Source organism: Xenopus laevis, chromosome 7L, assembly GCF_017654675.1.
Source record: "Xenopus laevis strain J_2021 chromosome 7L, Xenopus_laevis_v10.1, whole genome shotgun sequence".
Lineage (NCBI taxonomy): Eukaryota > Metazoa > Chordata > Amphibia > Anura > Pipidae > Xenopus > Xenopus laevis.
Window position 1 is genome coordinate 113,208,041 of NC_054383.1, and position 18,959 is coordinate 113,226,999.

At 41.9% G+C, this 18,959-nt stretch overlaps 1 protein-coding gene across 4 annotated transcripts in view; it reads right to left on the reverse strand.

Annotated features, from left to right (window-relative positions):
- The window catches only part of lipe.L (lipase, hormone-sensitive L homeolog), a 41,904-nt gene that overhangs the window by 12,993 nt on the left and 9,952 nt on the right, over window positions 1–18,959 (reverse strand). For 2 of the 4 annotated variants that reach the window (XM_041568324.1, XM_041568323.1), the window contains exons 2-3: window positions 16,209–16,230; window positions 5,695–6,233 (exon numbers count right to left, since the gene is read on the reverse strand). In XM_041568324.1, coding sequence (XP_041424258.1) covers window positions 5,695–6,233; window positions 16,209–16,230 — 561 coding nt within the window. 4 annotated transcript variants of the gene reach the window in all.

Sequence of the window (18,959 nt, forward strand, 5' to 3'; positions counted from 1 at the left end):
CTGCTTTAGAAAATACACAATACACATAGAAAATAAAAAGCAATTGGAAAAAGTTATTTCTGGTGATCTATCTGAAAACAGTAGTTGTTTGAAGGTGAACAACCCCTATAACCTTCAAAAAAACACCACCAATGCAAATTAAACACTTTTTAGGGTAAGGGCACACGGGCAGATTCGGAAAGATTTGTCGCCCCGGCGACACATCTCCTCTTCATCGGGGCGACTAATCTCCCCGAACTGCCTTCCCCTATCTTCCCGCTGGCTAAAATGAAAAATCAACAGCTGGATGGCACTTGCAGCTCTTAGTTTTCTGAAGTCGCCCGAAGTCTTCGGAAAACTAAGTTCCCCCAAGTGCCATCCAGCTGGCGATTTTTCATTCTAGCCGGCGGGAATTCAGTTCGGGGAGATTGTCGCCCCAAAGAAGGGGTTTGTTGCCAGGGCGACTAATCTCCCCAAATCTGCCTGTGTGCCCTTACCCTTAGAGCAAAATTCCCTCTGCGAAATGAATATCCGAGTCAGAAATCAACATCCCGAAAAAAGCAGGAAGCACAGGGTCAAACACATCATTGGATTGTGACACAGAGGTTGAAGGCCTGCTTTTGTGTAATGACCAACAAACAAACAAGGGATTAAAGCGTGGGGGAGAAGCTGCAGTGTCAATACAGATAGAAGCTGCCATGATAATTGCAGAGTGATCAGAAACAATTGTTTCATGGAAAACACCTTGATCAAACACCAGTTGTGCTCAGCATCCTGTTCCTGCTGACTTATGCAAGACTAATGCAAGAGGGAAGGAAAATGTAACTTCGCTCAATGTGAAAACAAGTTGAGAAATTCAAACGGTGTGCAAATACAGCTTTCATTTCAAGCAAATATTAACTCAAATGTTGACCCAAAATGATCTTATATTTTACTGTATATCGGGATTCCAATAGCAGAGGGCCTGAATAGAAAGATGAGTAATGAAAATTACCAACAACAACAAGGGGGTTATTTACTAAAATCTGATTTTATCTCATTATTTAAAAAAACATGACCAAACTCCCATACCCTATTTTACTATTTTTGATATTAAAAAAGCTCGATTTGATAAAGACCCGATAAAATTAAAAAAAAAACAAAAAACTGAATCGTACAATTTTTTTTTTTGGTGTTTTTTCCCAGAATCTGTAAATTTTTTGGGTCTTTTTCCCAAAAAGCTCACATTTTTCTGAATTTTTTTTACCACCGAAAAGGTCGGATTTTCGGGCTAATTCCAGCGCAGACCACAGAAAGGGAAAGGGATCTCTGCCATTGACTTAAACATAACCTCGGCAGGTCTGAGATGGCGAATTTTCAGATTCGGGCTTTAATAAATCTAGAAAAAAAATTGAGTTTAAAAAAAAAAAAAAAAAAAAAAAAGTTTTGCCCTAAAAAGCCAAAATGAGTTTAGTAAATAACCCCTTATAGGTGTAGCCGCCTTACAGAGAATTTGTTTTTCAAATGGGTCAGTAACCCCCATTGGAAAGCTGGAAAGAGTTAGAAGGCGGCAAGTAATTCAAAAACTATAAAAAATAAATAATGAAGACCAACTGTAAAGTTGCTTAGAATTAGCCATTCTATAACATTCTTAAAGTTTACGTAAAGGTGAACCACCCCTTGGAGACCATGGGTCTCCAGCTGGAGGGAGCGCAGCTATGGTATAGTGTGACTTGTTGGCTGCAGCTGTCCAGCTTTCTGTTGCATGTGACTGCCCCAATAAAACATTGGTCACATCTCTCAGCACATCTCTGTCAGCATTTACTATAACGGCAAGAGTTGCCAAAGAACAGCATGAATGTGTGCAAGAAACAGCTGTAGCTCTTACAAGACAATATATCCCTTTAGTTTATTTAACAGATATTAAAAGTCATCATGGAGCTCCATGCCATGTACTTATCTCCTTGGTAACTAGAGTCATAAATAACACTTTACATATCCTTATACAGTGTAAAATCAATCTGACATATTCTGGATTTTAAAGGAACAGTAACATCAAAAAATGTAAGTGTTTTAAAGTAATGAAAATATCATGTACTGTTGCCCTGCACTGGTTAAACTGATGTGTTTGCTTCAGAAACACTACTGTAGTTCATATAAACAAGCTGCTGTGTAGCAATGGCGGAAATTGAAAAATGGCTATATGGCACAGGTTAACTAATGGATAACAGATAACACCATTATGTTCTACAGAATTTATCTGTTATCTGCTGTGTAACCTGAGCCTTTTCTCCTTTGAATGGCTGCCCCCATGGCTACACAGCAGCTTATTTGTATAAACAATAGTAGTGTTTCTTAAGCAAAAACAGCAGTTTTACCAGTGCAGGGCAACACTGCATTATATTTTCATTACTTTAAAACACTTTTATTTTTTGACGTTACTGTTCCTTTAAGTCTTCCTGTGTTTTACATTTTTCTGTTCTCCCACTTTTTTTATGCATTTCAGTGGGTGCTTTTCCCTAATTTTACATCAAAATTGTGTCCTGGATGATTGCCCTCTGTGAATTTTGTAGGGATGCACTGAATCCACTATTTTGGGATTCAGCCAGACCCCTGAATCCTTTGTGATAAAGTCCGCCGAATACTGAACCGAACCCCAACTTACATATGCAAACCAGGGCAATGAAGGGTGACATTTTCTTTAATTTCTTGTTTCACATGATTTTAAAGTGGACCCGTCATCCAAAAAAATTATTCAAAATCCTATCTTATCACATTAGTCAAGCAAAATGAACTTTAATTACACTGTATAAATTATTTGAATCTTGTTTCCTTCAGAGTGGAAACTCATAATTATAACAAGCAGGCAGGAGCCATTTTGTGCACACTGTTATTAAGGCAAGCCTTGCATCATCTCAGAATATTGTTTCTGCACCAGAATGGGGGACCTGATGTCCTTCCTCATGCCCTGGTTACACAATTAAACGGTGAAGAGAACGGGGGAATGTGTGGAGAGCAGTGACATCTAGGAAGTGCTGAATGGAAAGTGAAAGCAATGGTCTGCCCCGCCTCTATGCCTAGGCATAGAGGCGGGGCAGACAATATTTGATTGACAGCTGAGATTTTTAAATGAGTTTACAACAGCTATGAATGCTTTAATAAAAAATAGAAATTGGATTTCATGTTTAATTTGAAAAGGACTTTTATTATACAGATTTTTGTGTCTGGGTGACGGGTCCACTTTAAGGATTCAATTCAGCCAGGCACATGGATTTGGCCGAATCCATACTGAATACTGGATTTGCTGCATCCCTAGAATTTTATTAGTGAAATTAAGAGGTTTAAAATAATAAGCAAATGCATATTTGCCATGGTTCTGTCTGTAAATCGTCAATTTTAATTAGTCTGCACCTCATACAGTCCTGCACCAATCACTTATTGCTTTAGGTTGTGTATGTGACTGACAGAGAGGCTTTGCACATGCCCCCATAGTGTAACATTAATGCTGCAATGAAGAATAAGTTGCTTCAACACATTTCACTGATTTTACTTTTACCAGATTTTAAAATAATATTTTCCTGGTTCCCTGAAAAAAACCATAAAACTGGGGTTTCACTGTAATAGACAAGAGACATTAATAACATAATATGTATTATATTTTGCCAGTTGTGCTAAATGAATCACTGAAATCTGGTTGTTAAATATAAATAAAAAAATAAATTACCCACTGTTGTAAAAAATGAAGATATTAAGTCATCCCCCAGTTCCATGACTTTTATAAACTCTTGCAGCCCTATGCCTTTATATTGTCAAACTCTTCACTATAGCTAGAGAGGAATTGGTTGGATATTCTTGATGCAAGAAATCTTCCGTTGAGCGATATACCGAATATACAGAGATGGGATCCATTATCCGGAAACCTGTTATCCAGAAGGCTCTGAATTAAGGGAAGGCCATCTCCCATAGAATTTTTTAAACAAATAATTCTAATTTTTAAACTTGATTTCCTTATTCTCTGTAGTAATAAAACAGTACCTTGTACCTGATCGCAACTAAGATGTAATTTATCCTCATTGGAGGCAAAACAACCCTACTGGGTTTATTTTATGAATTATGGAAAGATCCTTTATATGGAAAACCCCAGGTCCTGAGGATTCTGGATAACAGGTCCCATGCCTGTACTGTTTACTTTGTTCAGAACTACATTTAATAATTGTCATCCCTGAACCTATGTTACTATGTTATTACGTGCACCTAATAAAAATGGAAGTTTTGCTCTGCAGCCACTTAATGTCTTGGTGACTTCTAATATTCTTCTAATTTACAGAGTATGTAATAATGTGGCCTATGTTTTACTTTGCCAAAGTGTTCAGTCTTGATTTGTTGGTGAATGTAGGTGGCTAAAATGTAAGTGATCCACATGCAAGCTAAAGGGAAAAGGTGAGTCACGCAAATGGCCAGAAACCAGGCAAATCTCCCCCGATCTTATCACTATTCCAGATAACAGTCAATGATGTCAGCATACTTCTTGCCAGCGGAAAATCAAGGCTGCGCATAATGTCGAGGTCAGGGAAGCGTAGTGCTCGCCAAAACGAGTGTAACAAACAGAAAGTGAAAAGTAAATAGCTGCAGGCTGCCATGGAAAGACAAAAGAAAGGGTAACCTGAGATTGGGATTTCAGGACAGACTAGGTAACAACGGAGACTAAGAACAGGTAAAAAAAATAAATGGAATGACAAAAGAGCAGCAAAAGTGGATGCAAGCAAAGAAAACAATGTGCTGATGACCAGTAGGCAGGAAGGAAAACTCAGAAAGGGCATGGACACCCATGTGGTTTTACCGTGCGGAAACGCGGCGTGGTTTTTAAAAAAGCTGACTCCTACGTAAATATGCTAAGCAGTCTCAAGCTTAGGAAATGGCACACTAGGTTAGCGTATTTATGCAGCAGTCGGCTTTTATAAAAACGGTGCCACGTTTCCGTGCCGGAAACCGCATGTGTCCATGCCCTAAGGCTAGGGCCACATGGGGCCCAAAAATGCGGTGCGGTTTTTAAGAAAGCTGACCGCTGCGTAAATACGTTAGGCGGTTTCAAGCTTAGGCAATGGCACACTAGGTTAGCGTATCTATGCAGCAGTCGGCTTTTATAAAAACGGTGCCACGTTTCTGTGCAAAAACCGCATGTGTCCATGCCTTAAGGCTAGGGCCGCATGGGGCTCAAAATCAGCCACATGTGGCCCTGTGAGACCCTACTGTGAGCAGTAGCCTCTCTCTTCTGTTTACATCTGGAACCATTGTATCAGCTCCGGTGTCAACACATTTGGAAGATTTCAACAAAGAAACGTGAGACTTCGCATTTCATGCCAAAATCCATCGAGTGTGTTTGCGCTGAAGCCGACACAAGGGTCAGATGCGAAAGAAAGATACTGCTCAATGTAGGGGCTGAAATCGGCCCCTGGATTTCACCAGGCTGATTTCAGCCCTGAATGGCACTTCGGCAAACTTGAGACTTTGCATTTCACGACAAAATCTGCTGAGCCTGTTCACTCTGGAGCAGTCACGAGGTTTCCAGACGTGAAAGAAGGAGGATACTGCACGTGGTAGGGGCTGAAATCGGCCTGCGCATCTCAGCAGACTGATTTCGGCCCCGTCTGGCCATAATGTTGAGATAGTAAAGGTTATATTGGTCTAGAATACAATCAATATGGCATCAATATGGCAAATGCAAGGGGTATGTACCTGGAACCCTAAGCATCGGCCATAGAAGCAGCCCTTGTGCATGGTGCTATACTCCTTCAGGAACTCTTCAGATAAGCCCCGCTCCTGCCAAAAGAAAAGATCTCCATGCTGGTTGGCTGTGAGCAGGCGCTCTGCAAAGCAGAGCAGGGCACGGAGCTGTATGAGTGCAGAGCCATAGGCCTCTAGCTCAGAACAGTTGTGAGCAGTGCGGAAAAAGAGGCTACGTCGGTTGTCTGTCACATATCGGCACTTGTGCAGAATGTGCTGGGTACAGGAGAGCACCACCTTCATCAGGCTGCGATACCCATTTGCTGGAGTGTAAGGGTCCAAGTCAAAGAGGGGACATACTGCAGCTAGGGCACGTAATGCTGGTTCAATTCCCCTGGTTTGCTCTTGAATTCGAGAGAATGCCTGCACCAAGCGGGAGCCCACTTCAGAACCAGACCCGCCAAAGTGGCTGATGTTTTCATCACATAGGGTGTCCACAGCGAGGAACAGGGGCCGATGGTCCATCTGTTCGGGGGGTACAAATACCACACCTGCAAGGATAAAAGACAAACAGGATTAGCTGAAATTACAAGTATTGTTTATATTAATACATACAGTAAAGGACACCCATTTGCACTGTACTCTCACAGCACTAATTGCTCTGCACGCAACTAAGCACTTTTGTGCAACCTGAAATGCATCCCCATCGCAAAGTGAAAGCTCTTCTAAGGGCCAGCTTATCAGAAACCCTAAACGAACCAGTTTCAGATGCATCAGACAACAGAACAAATGGAGCCATTATCAGTGTGCTTGCTTATAGAGCAGCAGTGGGGTTCATTTATCAAGCTGCCGAAATACTGTTCCAGCAAGGTGCCCCCCCCGAACACCACAAGATTTTGCCAGTCACTTGCAGTCAATAAAGGTCTAGAAAGTTAGAGCAATCAATTATCAGGCAGCATTTACTGGTCAGCTGATGATTTGTTGCTATGGGTTACAAGACCCCGCCAACTTTTATTACAGTTTCCCTATGGATGGAATATTGTCAATTATTAGCCTTAGATTCAAGCAAGCTTGGGTTATTTTCCTTTTTTGCATCCATTTGAAAAAAGGGCAAACTAAGAATCTCCTAGTGCCCAAGGTATGCCCAGTGCAGGAACACAATGTGCTATACAAGAATAAATATAATCAGGTTGTGATCTGTTTATTTATGTACCACTGAGACTAAGAATAACAATGTCACTGTGTTACCAAATTTTTGTTCCTAATTAAGGGTAAGCACAAAGAGATCCATCCAAGTAATGCACACCATAACCAAATGTTCGAATGGAAACATTAGAAATTCAATATAGAAGACTGAAATTAGATAAACACTGGGCTTCAAGGGTGTAACCTGAATAAACCTATTAAAACCCACCTATGGTTAGAAAGCCTATATTATTGTCAAACAAATGCTAACAGGCAAATATTTGGCATTTGTTTAGGGTTGGACTTTGATGTGTATGTCCAGAAGCCTGAGAAGCAATAAAATGTGCAGGAAAACCGAATACGGTTGTTTGGGACATGAAGAAGAGGGGGATAAGTGGGCAATGCAGGAACACTATATAAATACTAGCTACCTTTACCTGACTACTCTGCAATTCTCTCTATAAAATGTATACATTAGAATCCCCAATTTACAGAAATAAAATGGTGTAAAATCCAGAAAAATGTAAAATCAGGGAAATGTATTATGCATAATATATAGGGGGGGACCACAAAACAATGTAAAATGAGGGGAAACTTAAAATCAGGGGATGTAAAATTGATGTTTTACTGTATAAAAGGTATGGGACTAGTTATCCAGAATGCTTGGGACCTGGGGTTTTCCGAATAACGGACCTTTCCATAATTTGGATCTTCATATCTTAAGTCTACTATAAAATCATTTAAACATTAAATAAACCCAATAGGCTGGATTTGGCTCCAATAAGGATTAATTATACCTTAGTTGGGATCAAGTACAAGGCACTGTTTCATTATCACTGAGAAAAAGGAAATAAATAGTTTAAAACTTTGGATAAAATGGAAATATAAATCACCGGCGGGATGGCACTCTGAATGACTCGTTTTCCGAAGTCGCCCGAAGTTTCCTCGTAGTGGCATCCCGCCAGTGATTTACATTTTAGTCGGCGGGAAGGCAGTTCGGGGAGAATAGTCACCCCAAAAAAGAGGGGATTTGTCACTGGTCGACTAATCTGAGCCTAAGGTTAGGGGCACACTGGGCGTTTCGGGGAGATTTAGTCACTTGGCGACTAATGGCCTCGTCTTTGCGGCGACCAATCTCCCCGAACACCAGGCGACTAAATCTCCCCGAATCGCCCAGTATGCCCCTAACCTAAAGGCATTACAGAACTACAGTAAACAAAGAAAGCAGCTACAAGTAGCAGCTACTGATCTTCCTGTCTGGCAGTGTCGCTGCATGGTACAGAGACAACAGTGCAATAAAGAAGTAGCAGGGGTAAAGTATCTTGGAACACTACAAAGGTGAATCCCTGTTCAAGTGCAAAGCAAGTTTATACCCCCAGGCACTGATAGGGTTAAAAGAAGTATAAGGAAAGACATGTGGTTAGTCCTGTAACCCTAACTGGTCTGACTGGCTGTGAAGACAGATCCCCTGACACTGCTAAACAGAACTCAGAGAGGCACCAAGTGAGATAGGAATCCCGACTAGAGAGTGATGTTTAGCTGGGCTCTAAAGCTGGCCATAGACGCAAAATCAACGTACGATCGGACTTTCCCATCTCCCGACCCTCCACTAACCATTCAGATCAAAGTATCCACGATTTGTACGATCGGATCTTTGCGTCTATGGCCAGCTGAAGTAAGAGTCTATGTAAAAAGCCCCTGGAGAAAGTTCCTGTGATGAAACATGGAATAGAGAGCGCGGTATTGCGTAGCTTGCTCTCAGTATATGAGGGGAGGCTGGCAGAGCTCTGACACACTGGAGCAAGACACTTGCCTTTCTCTGTAAGGGTAAGGCGAGACGAGGAGATTCGGGGAGATTTTGTCGCCTGGCGAATTATCGCCACGTCTTTTGCGCTACTATCTCCCCGAACTGCCTCAGCGTCTTTTCCCCATAGGCTACAGCGCAAAATCGCCTGCGCTAATGCACACGCGGCGATGCAACTTTGGCCGACTATTGAAAACGCATTGCCGCGTGTGCATTAGCGCAGGCGATTTTGCGCTGCAGCCTATGGGGAAAAGACGCTGAGGCAGTTTGGCCGAATCTCCTCGTCTGGCCTTACCCTAAAGCAGTAACAATGATATCCTCACCCTGAGCCCATTCACTTCCAATAGTAGATCTCTATTCATCTGTCCCTATACTGTGCTTGACTGCAGTGTCCCTTCATTGCATTTATATAGAGAATAAAGTACCCCCTCTTGTAAAATATAACAATATTATAATATAAGTTACCGAGGAGTTCCATGACCATATAAAAAAAAATACAAGGTTGAAGGTCGAGTGTTTTTATACAGGTCATGGAACTCCATGGTGATTACCAATATCCTCATATTTTGCAACAGGGGGTCATTTATTTATTATAATACACACGTTTCAGTGAGTCATGTGACAGAAATGACATCACTAAGCTCCAGTTATAACCAATGACATGACTAAGCACCGTTTATAAGAATAAAATATACAGAATATTTATGGCTCGTGTATTATATTCTTATTTGACATGTAACATGCACATGGCACACATTGCTTCCCACAAGCCCCTCAATATGCCCCCAGGTAACAGAACACTCTAAGGCTAAGGCCACACTAGGCGATAGCGCCGCGATTTGACTCGCGGCGACTTTTCGCCGCGACTTTTAAGCCGCAATCGCTGGGGAAACTTTTGCGCTGGCGTCTATGGGGAATCGCGAAAAATCGCCAGCGTAAAAACACACGCGGCGATCTTTTTTCTATTGTCGCTCGAAATGGCCTTAGCCTAAGCCGCATAGTAAAAGCAGTTATTCCAAATAACCAATCAAGCTGGGCTTCAGATAAATGTAACCAGATCACTAGATGGGAAGAGGAGGAAGGGCAGAGAGCAGTGCTCACAGGGAGCAGGCCACAGAGATACACATAAGTGCAGACTCTGGGGAAATGCAATTGGTGGGACATGGGGGATGTGAGCCCTTATTGGAGTTTCCCATTAAGCCCCAGTATCATTGGCCCTGAGGGAATGAGCATTGCTACTGCTGCAGAATGGACACTACTAGCCAGCCGCACCACCAATGCCCTGTGACAGATACAGTGAAATGCAACAGCAGAGCCAGTTTGTATCTTCATCCCTGCAAGCCTTCCCTGCTTCCACACTGACACACAGACTACTATAGGCGCCCACACACAGCCAATCAGCATGGCAGCACAACAATTCCCTGTCATACACATCATACACAATGAGACTGCTGAGCTGCAGGACAAGCTGAGGGGCAACCCTCCCCCACACATCTGGAGCCCAGCTGCAGCCTCGCCAATGCCTTATCTAACCAACATATTCAGTACATGAGAGACACTGCTGCAGCACAGCCTTGCAGAGGAAAGGTCACTTGCAGGAGAGAGGAGGGAGAGAATAGGAGAAAGTAATGACAGGACAGGGACAGACCGAGGAAAGTTCATGAAAGGAAAGTTCATGAATGATATGAATAGTGAGCGAGAGTCTCCCCTGGTCTCTGTACCTGCAGGCAGTGCAGCTGCTTCTCCCCTTGGCACTTTCACAATGGGACCTTCCGTGTCAGATGATTCACAGGCACTGTCCAACCAGGCTCCTCCTCACACAGATATATAAACCTGCTGGGGAGGGAGGGGCAGCCGAGGACCTTGCCCACTGGCACATTCACATCTCTCTCTGGGACTCACATCACTGTCACTCATATCTCTTCTCCAACACTCACATTGTCACTCACATCATCCTCACTCACATGATACACACCTACCTACTGCTGTCACTCACCTACTGTCACCTGCCTACTGCTGTTACCTACCTCACTGACTTCTTACTGCTGTCACTCCCCTGCAGCACTGACACCTACCTACTGCTGTCACCTAACTCACATGTCACTGACACTTTCTTACTGTTGTCATTCACTTGCAACACATCTCATGGACACCTACCTACTGCTGTCACTCGCCTACTGCTGTCACCTACCTCACATGTCACTGACTTCTTACTGCTGTCACTCACCTGCAGCACTGACACCTACCTGGATGGAGAAACGCTGATGTTATTCCATTATTTAAAAAGGGATTACGATCTCAGACTGGCAATTATAGGCCAGTAAGCTTGACATCTGTGGTAGGCAAATTATTTGAAGGCTTGTTAAGGGATCACATTCAAAATGTTGTCCTAGTGAATGGCATTATGAGCAGCAATCAGCATGGCTTTATGAAGGATAGGTCATGTCAGACAAATTTGATTGCATTTTATGATGAGGTAAGTAAGATGCTGGACAATGGGGGGGGGGGGCAGTAGATGTGATCTATTTGGATTTTGACAAAGCGTTTGATACTGTGCCCCACAAACGACTGCTTTCTAAACTAAGGTCTGTTGGGCTTAATGAAGTCGTTTGCACGTGGATAGGAAACTGGCTACAGGATCGGGTACAGAGGGTGGTTGTTAATGGGACATTCTCTACTTGGAGTAAGGTTCTTAGTTGGGTCCCTCAGGGCTCGGTATGAGGTCCAATTTTATTTAACTTGTTCATTAATGACTTAGGGGAGGGTGTTGTCATGCACCTGGGATGTAAAAATATCCAAGCCACTTATACCCTTAATGGGACTGCACTAGGCAAATCCATTATGAAAAAGGACCTTGGAGTCCTTGTAGATGATAAACTTGGCTGTAGCAAGCAATGCCAGTCAGCAGCATCAAGGGCAAATAAGGTCTTGAGATGTATTAAAAGGGGCAAAGAATCACGGGAGGAGGGGGTCATTCTCCCACTTTATAGAGCACTGGTAAGGCCCGATCTAGAATATGCCGTTCAGTTTTGGTCTCCATCACTCAAACAGGACATTATTGTATTAGAGAGGGTACAGAGAAGGGCAACTAAGCTGGTGAAAGGTATTGAAAATCTTAGCTATGAGGAAAGACTGGCCAAATTGGGGATGTTCACGCTGGAGAAGAGGCGCTTAAGGGGTGATATGATAACTGTGTATAAATATATAAGGGGATCATATAATAATCTCTCTAATGCTTTATTTACCAGTAGGTCTTTCCAGCTGACACAAGGTCACCCATTCCGATTAGAAGAAAAGAGGTTCCGCCTAAATATTCGGAAGGGGTTTTTTTACAGTGAGAGCTGTGAAGATGTGGAATTCTCTCCCTGAATCAGTGGTACAGGCTGATACATTAGATAGCTTTAAGAAGGGGTTGGATGGTGTTTAGCAAGTGAGGGAATACAGGGTTATGGGAGATAGCTCATAGTACAAGTTGATCCCGGTTGAACTTGATGGACACATGTCTTTTTTCAACCTTACTTACTATGTTACTATGTTACCTACTGCTATACATCGGACACATCTATATACAAAAAGTACCTTCCCTTGCAAAGGGAACAAAAATAAAATGTAACAAAAAGGAGTCTGTACCGGCTGAATGCAAAAGTGGGGTACTCCTAATATTTATTCAAAGCTAAACTTGTTTATCTGATAGATTGGTACCAGCAGAACCCTGCCTGCCCAGGCTACTATTATTAATCTCATATCATCACCAGTGGAACCCTGCCTGCCCATGCTAACATTATTGGCCAGATAGATTGGTGCCAGTGGAAGGCTGCCTGGACAAGGGCACATAATGCAGGGATCAAGGACATGTGCATAGGGCTACTGTCATCAGGGTAATGTCACTGGGACATCTGATAGAAGTAGATAAAACCAGAGATGAGTGATGATAAACATCCTCTTTACCATTGGTTGGGTGTGTGAGGAAACAACAGGCTTTCTGTCATAGTGGATGGGTTTGGTCCTGCCTGGCACAACTACATCACGAGCGGCAATTAACACATTCCCACTGCGTGATCTCTGCTCAGAATGACCTCTACACAGCGAGGCACAGATATAAACACAGGACTCCAGCCAAAGCAACAGAACATCACACATCCTATTCTCCTGCCAGGGACTGAAAGGTTTCCCACCCTTACCTTCAGAGCAATGACACATCCTTCATGCGCTAAAAGAAAATTTACCAATAATTAATATCAGATGGGGGTGATTAGCTGCTGTTCCATATATTCTTAGACCTAGGGCTGAACGGCTGATGCACCCCTGTTTTTATACACCTGAAACCTCAATAGGAAATAAAGGGGTCCTGAACAAGATTTGGGACTCCAAGGGAGCTTAAACTAAAAAAAAGTCCAAGGAGCACTGCTTTAGAATAATAACATGGAAGGAACATTCACGACTCAAAACTATATGTTGGGGAACAGAAGACTTCTAGGTTGAGCACATATAGGAAATGGGCAAGTCACAGCCGCCTCACTGTGTAGAGTCCTGCAGTGGGTAATCTGTGGGTAATCGGTGGGCTGCAGGTAGGATGCGAGTTGGCAGGTCTGTGGGTTGTGGGTCGTATCTATAGCAAGTTTTATTTCTTTACACAATTTTTAAAAAATATTTTTCTGCCCTGCCCACTTCTGATGTCACTTTGGGTTTGCACTTCCTGTTTAATGGCGGTCAGAGGGTTACTGAGCGGGTTGCAGATAAGGCAGTTGTAGGTCAGGTAGCCCATAAAAATGCAGGTTACAGGTCGGGCTTTAAAAAAAAAAAATGGTTCTGTGCAGGACTCACATACTATTTACAATTGGTTGCAATTAAATGAGAAGAAAAGTAACAGCAATATAGCCAGGCTGTAACAAGTATGGGACCTGTTATCCAGAATGCTCGGGAAGATAGCTGTGCTTTAATAGGATAACAATTCACTCTATTTCTAGGACTCTTAGGTTTGCAATTCTGAAGGTTATAATGGCACCAATGCCAGATACACGTGCCTAGTATATTTGCTTAGTACAGGTATGGGACCTGTTATCCAGAATGCTTGGAACCTGCGGTTTTCCAGATAACGGATGTTTCCATAAGTTGGATATTCATACCTTAAAGGAGGATTCAACCTTTAACTAAAAAAATCCCTACCCCCCCCCACCCTACGTAGACCCCCCTCCCTCCCCCCCAAGCCTAGCTGCTAACCTGGAGAAAAGCCCTTTTTACTTACCCCTCAGTGTAGATTCAATGAATCGCAGTTCACGGCAGCCGTCTTCCGGGTCTTCATCAATCTGAGACGGAGACCAGCAATTTCCAGCTTCGCAACAACTGCGCATGTGCCGAAATAGATGAAAAATTGCAGAATCGCTGGAAGAGGACACGACGAATCCAGAAGATGGCTGCCGTGAACTGCGATCCCTAAATCTGCACCGAGGGGTAAGTAAAAAGTTAGGAGCATTTTCCTGGGGTAGCAGCTAGGCTGGGGGGAGGAGGGAGGGGGGTCTACGTAGGGTAGGGTTTTTTAGGGTTAAGGGTCGAATTCTCCTTTAAGTCTACAATAAAATCATTCAATAAACCCAATAGACTGGTTTTGCTTCCAATAAGGATTACAGTGGAACCTCAATTTTACATCCACTGATTTTACGTTTTCCCTCATTTTACATTGTTGTTTTGTGGTCTCACCTATATATTATGCATAATACATTTCCCTGATTTTTACATTTTCCTGGATTTAAAAAATTTTTCTGGTCCCCTGAAAAACGTAAAATGAGGGTTCTACTGTAATTATATCTTTGTATGGATCATGTACAAGGAATGGTTTCATTAGTACAGAGAAAAAGGAAATCATTATAAACAATTTGTATTATTTGGATAAAAATGAGTATATGGGAGCCATTCTGTAATTCAAAGATTTCTGGATTAAGGGTTTTTAAATAACGGATCCCATACCTGTAGTGCTGCGGTCATAATGGAAGCCCATTGGCAAGAATGGCCCAGCCATGGATTTTTGTTGTCCTCTTTATTACAAATGCTGTTGTGCATCAGATGTCCACAGTTAGCCCTTGCCCTAATACCCTCTCCAAATCAGCTAGCCTTATATTCAGAATTCCTGTGTACTACATGTCCCCCCATTAATGCAGAACAACGTGCTTTAATTCTCAGTAATTCCTTTAATGCCGGCCACCCTCAGGGACCCAAGAACAGTGATAAACAAGCAAAGCAGTGATGCCCTCTGTACAGAAAAGCCCTGCCAGGGCCAGCAAGAAGCACATGGGCGGAAGGCAATGGGGTGAGCCAGGCATGGGAACAACAACATTATTCAATGAGTCAATGCGATGAACAACAACAACAACACGGGACCATGTGGGTATGTCAATAGGGAATAACTGCTGAGAACAAGGAGTCACGCAGCAAATACCAACAATGCCCATGTGGGAGCATAATGAGAAACTGACTGATATAAACAAGATGGGACCATGAGAATATAGAAACAAAGGGGAAACTGCATTTTACAAAAAAATAGCCCACCATGCACAGCTGAGGTGTATTATAGATCTATGTAGATTTATTTATACAGTGCTCAAGGGGACAGTAAGTGGCAGAGCCAGGCACGTAACTATAGAGGAAGCAGACCCCGCTTTTGCGCGTGGGGGGACACCCCTTAAAGGAAAACTATACCCCCCAAACAATGTAGGTCTCTATAAAAAGATATTGCATAAAACAGCTCATATGTAAAACCCTGCTTCATGTAAATAAACCATTTTCATAATAATATACTTTTCTAGTAGTATGGGCCATTGGGTAATCATAAATAGAAAATTGCCATTTTAAAAAATAAGGGCCGCCCCCTGATATTGTAGGATTCACTGTACTCACAATTTCAGAAAAGGACAGCACCGTATCATGGGTAAAAAGCCTTTATTGTAACTTGGCTACGACCAGAGACACAGTTACGTTTCAAGCCACATCCTGGCTCTTTATCAAGAGCCAGGATGTGGCTTGAAACGTAACTGTGTCTCTGGTCGTAGCCAAGTTACAATAAAGGCTTTTTACCCATGATACGGTGCTGTCCTTTTCTGAAATTGGATCGAATTTAGTGGATTGTGGTCACTATTGGAGCGTGCACCGGACAACTTGAAGGAGTGTGTGCTGACTCAAGTACTTCACTGCTTCACTGTACTCACAAACATACCAACAAACCATACATGTTAGGTCACATGAGCCAATTAACAGACAGAGTTTTGTCTTTTGCTTCCACACTTCTTCCTGTTACAGTTAGTTGCAGTATTTCTGGTGAGGTGATCTCTGAGGCAGCACACAGACCATCACGAAATGGTGGCTCAAGGCAAGAGATGTAAAAGGGCAATATTTACTTAAATATATATTCCAGTTTGGTAAGATTCTTTAATATGCCACTTAATATATGAACTATCTGTTGCTTAAGTGTTCATTTTGCGGGTATAGTTTTCCTTTAAAAGGTGAAATCTCTGGGGGGTGCTAAATGCTGGATGTATTCACTTACCTGATACCACAGGCTGGTGCTCCTGTAAACAGAAAAAACACACTGAAATGCCGCTCACCCATTTTTATTGGGTGTGTATGTATATATATACACACATACATATATATCTTGAAGAGTATTTATTTAACAAAATTCCCTGTGCACCGACATCTACTTACCTATATTTGAATTCCTGGGAGCACCAGGGTATGGAACTTATCAGCAAGCGTGTGCAGTGGCCTTGTGATGTGTGTGTGTGTGTATATATATATATATATATATATATATATATATATATATAATTCTCCAATGAGTATCCGCACTCCAAGGCAATATAGAATAAGGAGGGGTGCACAGTAATTTTTGCATACACCAATAGTTTCCAAACCAGCACTCCCTTTAGTGAAAAAATTTAATTTTTATTATTACATAGTACCTATTTTCCAACGTTTCGGTCCCTGTTGGGACCTTTTTCAAGGAAGAACGTTGGAATTTCTTTTGTTTGTCAATTAAAATCATTTACTCTAACTAAACTTGTTGAGTGCGGTATTTTTTTTTACTATTTTAACTATTTTAATAATAAAACATTCCTTTTTCACAGCTTATTTCCCATGCTGGCACCCAGGTATTAATTTTGTCTACGGAGTGCACCATTCCTTTGGTTATATATATATATATCAATTCATTAGTTACACCTACTGCCTTTGTACATTGTTTTCTATAAACACACACCCAAAACAGATTGACACAAAATAATAGAGGAAGAATACAGATACAAAGGGCCATGACTGCTTTTGATCTCTCAGCACCACCTGCCCTATTCAGCCCCGATGTCACTATTACACACATAACTATGAACATTACCACACACATTAACTCACGCAAAACTCATAGGGGTCAAAAAACAACAGTCAGTATATGTACTGAATTTTGCTCTATACACTCCCACACATACACAGGAGCTCCGTATACAAACAATAGGGAGATCTAGGTAGGTGTGACAGGTCAGAGTGAGCGAATAGATAGCTGGACAGTGGTGGTGTGATGGGCTGGACTGACTGTCACTCTATGGCCATGGGTTGGGGGCACTGTCTCAGGACTTGTGTCTGCACCTTCATGTCATGTCACAATTAGGGATACACCGAATCCACTATTCACTATAGATTCGGCCAAATACCGAATCCGAATTTGCATATGCAAATTAGGGGTGGGAAGGGGAAAAGATTTTTAACTTCCTTGTTCCATATGCAAATTAGGATTTGGATTCGGTTCGGCCAAGCAGAAGGATTCGGCCGAATCCGAACCCTGCTGAAAAAGGCTGAATCCTGGCCGAATCCCGATCCGAATCCTGGATTCGGTGCATCCCTCGTCACAATTAAAGGGGTTGTTCACCTTCAAACAACTAGTTGTTATCAGATAGATCACCAGAAATAACGACTTTTTGCAATGACTTTCTATTTTCTATGTGTCACGGTTTTTCTAATATTGAAGTGTAAAGTGTCATTTCTCTCCTTCTGAAGCAGCTCTGGAAGGGGGGGTCGCCGATCCTGTAAACTGTTCTAAATGGACACATTTAGTTGATACATTTCTTACATTTGTCCCTGCTGAGCAGAATCTCTGGGGTTCATTACAGGCAGCTGTTAGAATTGATACAATTGTTGCTAATACTCCAGAGATGCTGCTGAGAAATGTATCAACTAAATGTTGCAAAATTGTAACAGTTTAGAGTCTGCACCTAAATTACTGAGCTGCCAGACTCAAACACCAGAGACACGAACATTCAACTTTAAACTTAGATTTTGGAAAAAACTTAAAAAATTAATTATGGAAAGTAATTGGAAAAAAGTCATTATTTCTAGGGAACAATCTAAAAACAACTAAATTGAAAAAAGTGTTTGGAAGGTGAACAACCCCTTTAAGGACAGAGAGAGCCCAATTGGGAGAAATAAGTTAATAAAAATAAATATTGCAGGTTTATGATAAAACACAACCATATACCTCTGTAATGGGTAAGGTGAGTGAGTGGTATATCAATAGCAGGAAACTAAACGAATAAATTACATTTTATCTTTCATTATGCAAAAACCCGTTTTTAGGTGGAGGATCCCTTTAAAGACATACTGACACCAGAAATTAAACTTTTTTCTTTTTTTCTTTTACACATTTATCATCAAATTGTCTTTGTACGCTATTTACAATTTTGTATTTGCCCAGTGCTTTTACCCATCTGATCCCCAATTTTCATCTTTGAGGGGGCTGCCATAGCTGTGCTGAAGTCGTCCGTTAGCATTAGAAACTCTAACAGGTGGAGAAGGGACAGTCAGGGTGGTACTTTAGGAACTTCAGTTCAGATCAGTGAAAAATTATCACCATGGTGTACAGGTAACTTGTAATGCACAGGGGTGTTTTAAAGAATAGTTAAGTGTCAGTTTCATTTTAACAAAGCAAAAAGATGCCAATAGAATCTTATTCAAACGTAATAAAAGGCACTAATTTTGCACAGTAGCAGTAACCCATAGCAACCAATAGGATGTTTTCTTTTAGAGAGGTTACGAATAAATTCAACCTGCTGATTGGTTGCTATGGGTTCCTGCACCGGGGCAAACTTAGTGACCACATCGAAAAACAAGTGCTCTGTAAATTTTTTCTATTACTTCTTTCTATTCAGGCCTCTCCTATTCATATAGTAGTCTCTTGTTTAAATCAATGCATGGTTGCTAGGGTAATTTGGACCCTAGCAACTTGATTGCTGAAACTGCAAACTGGAGAGCT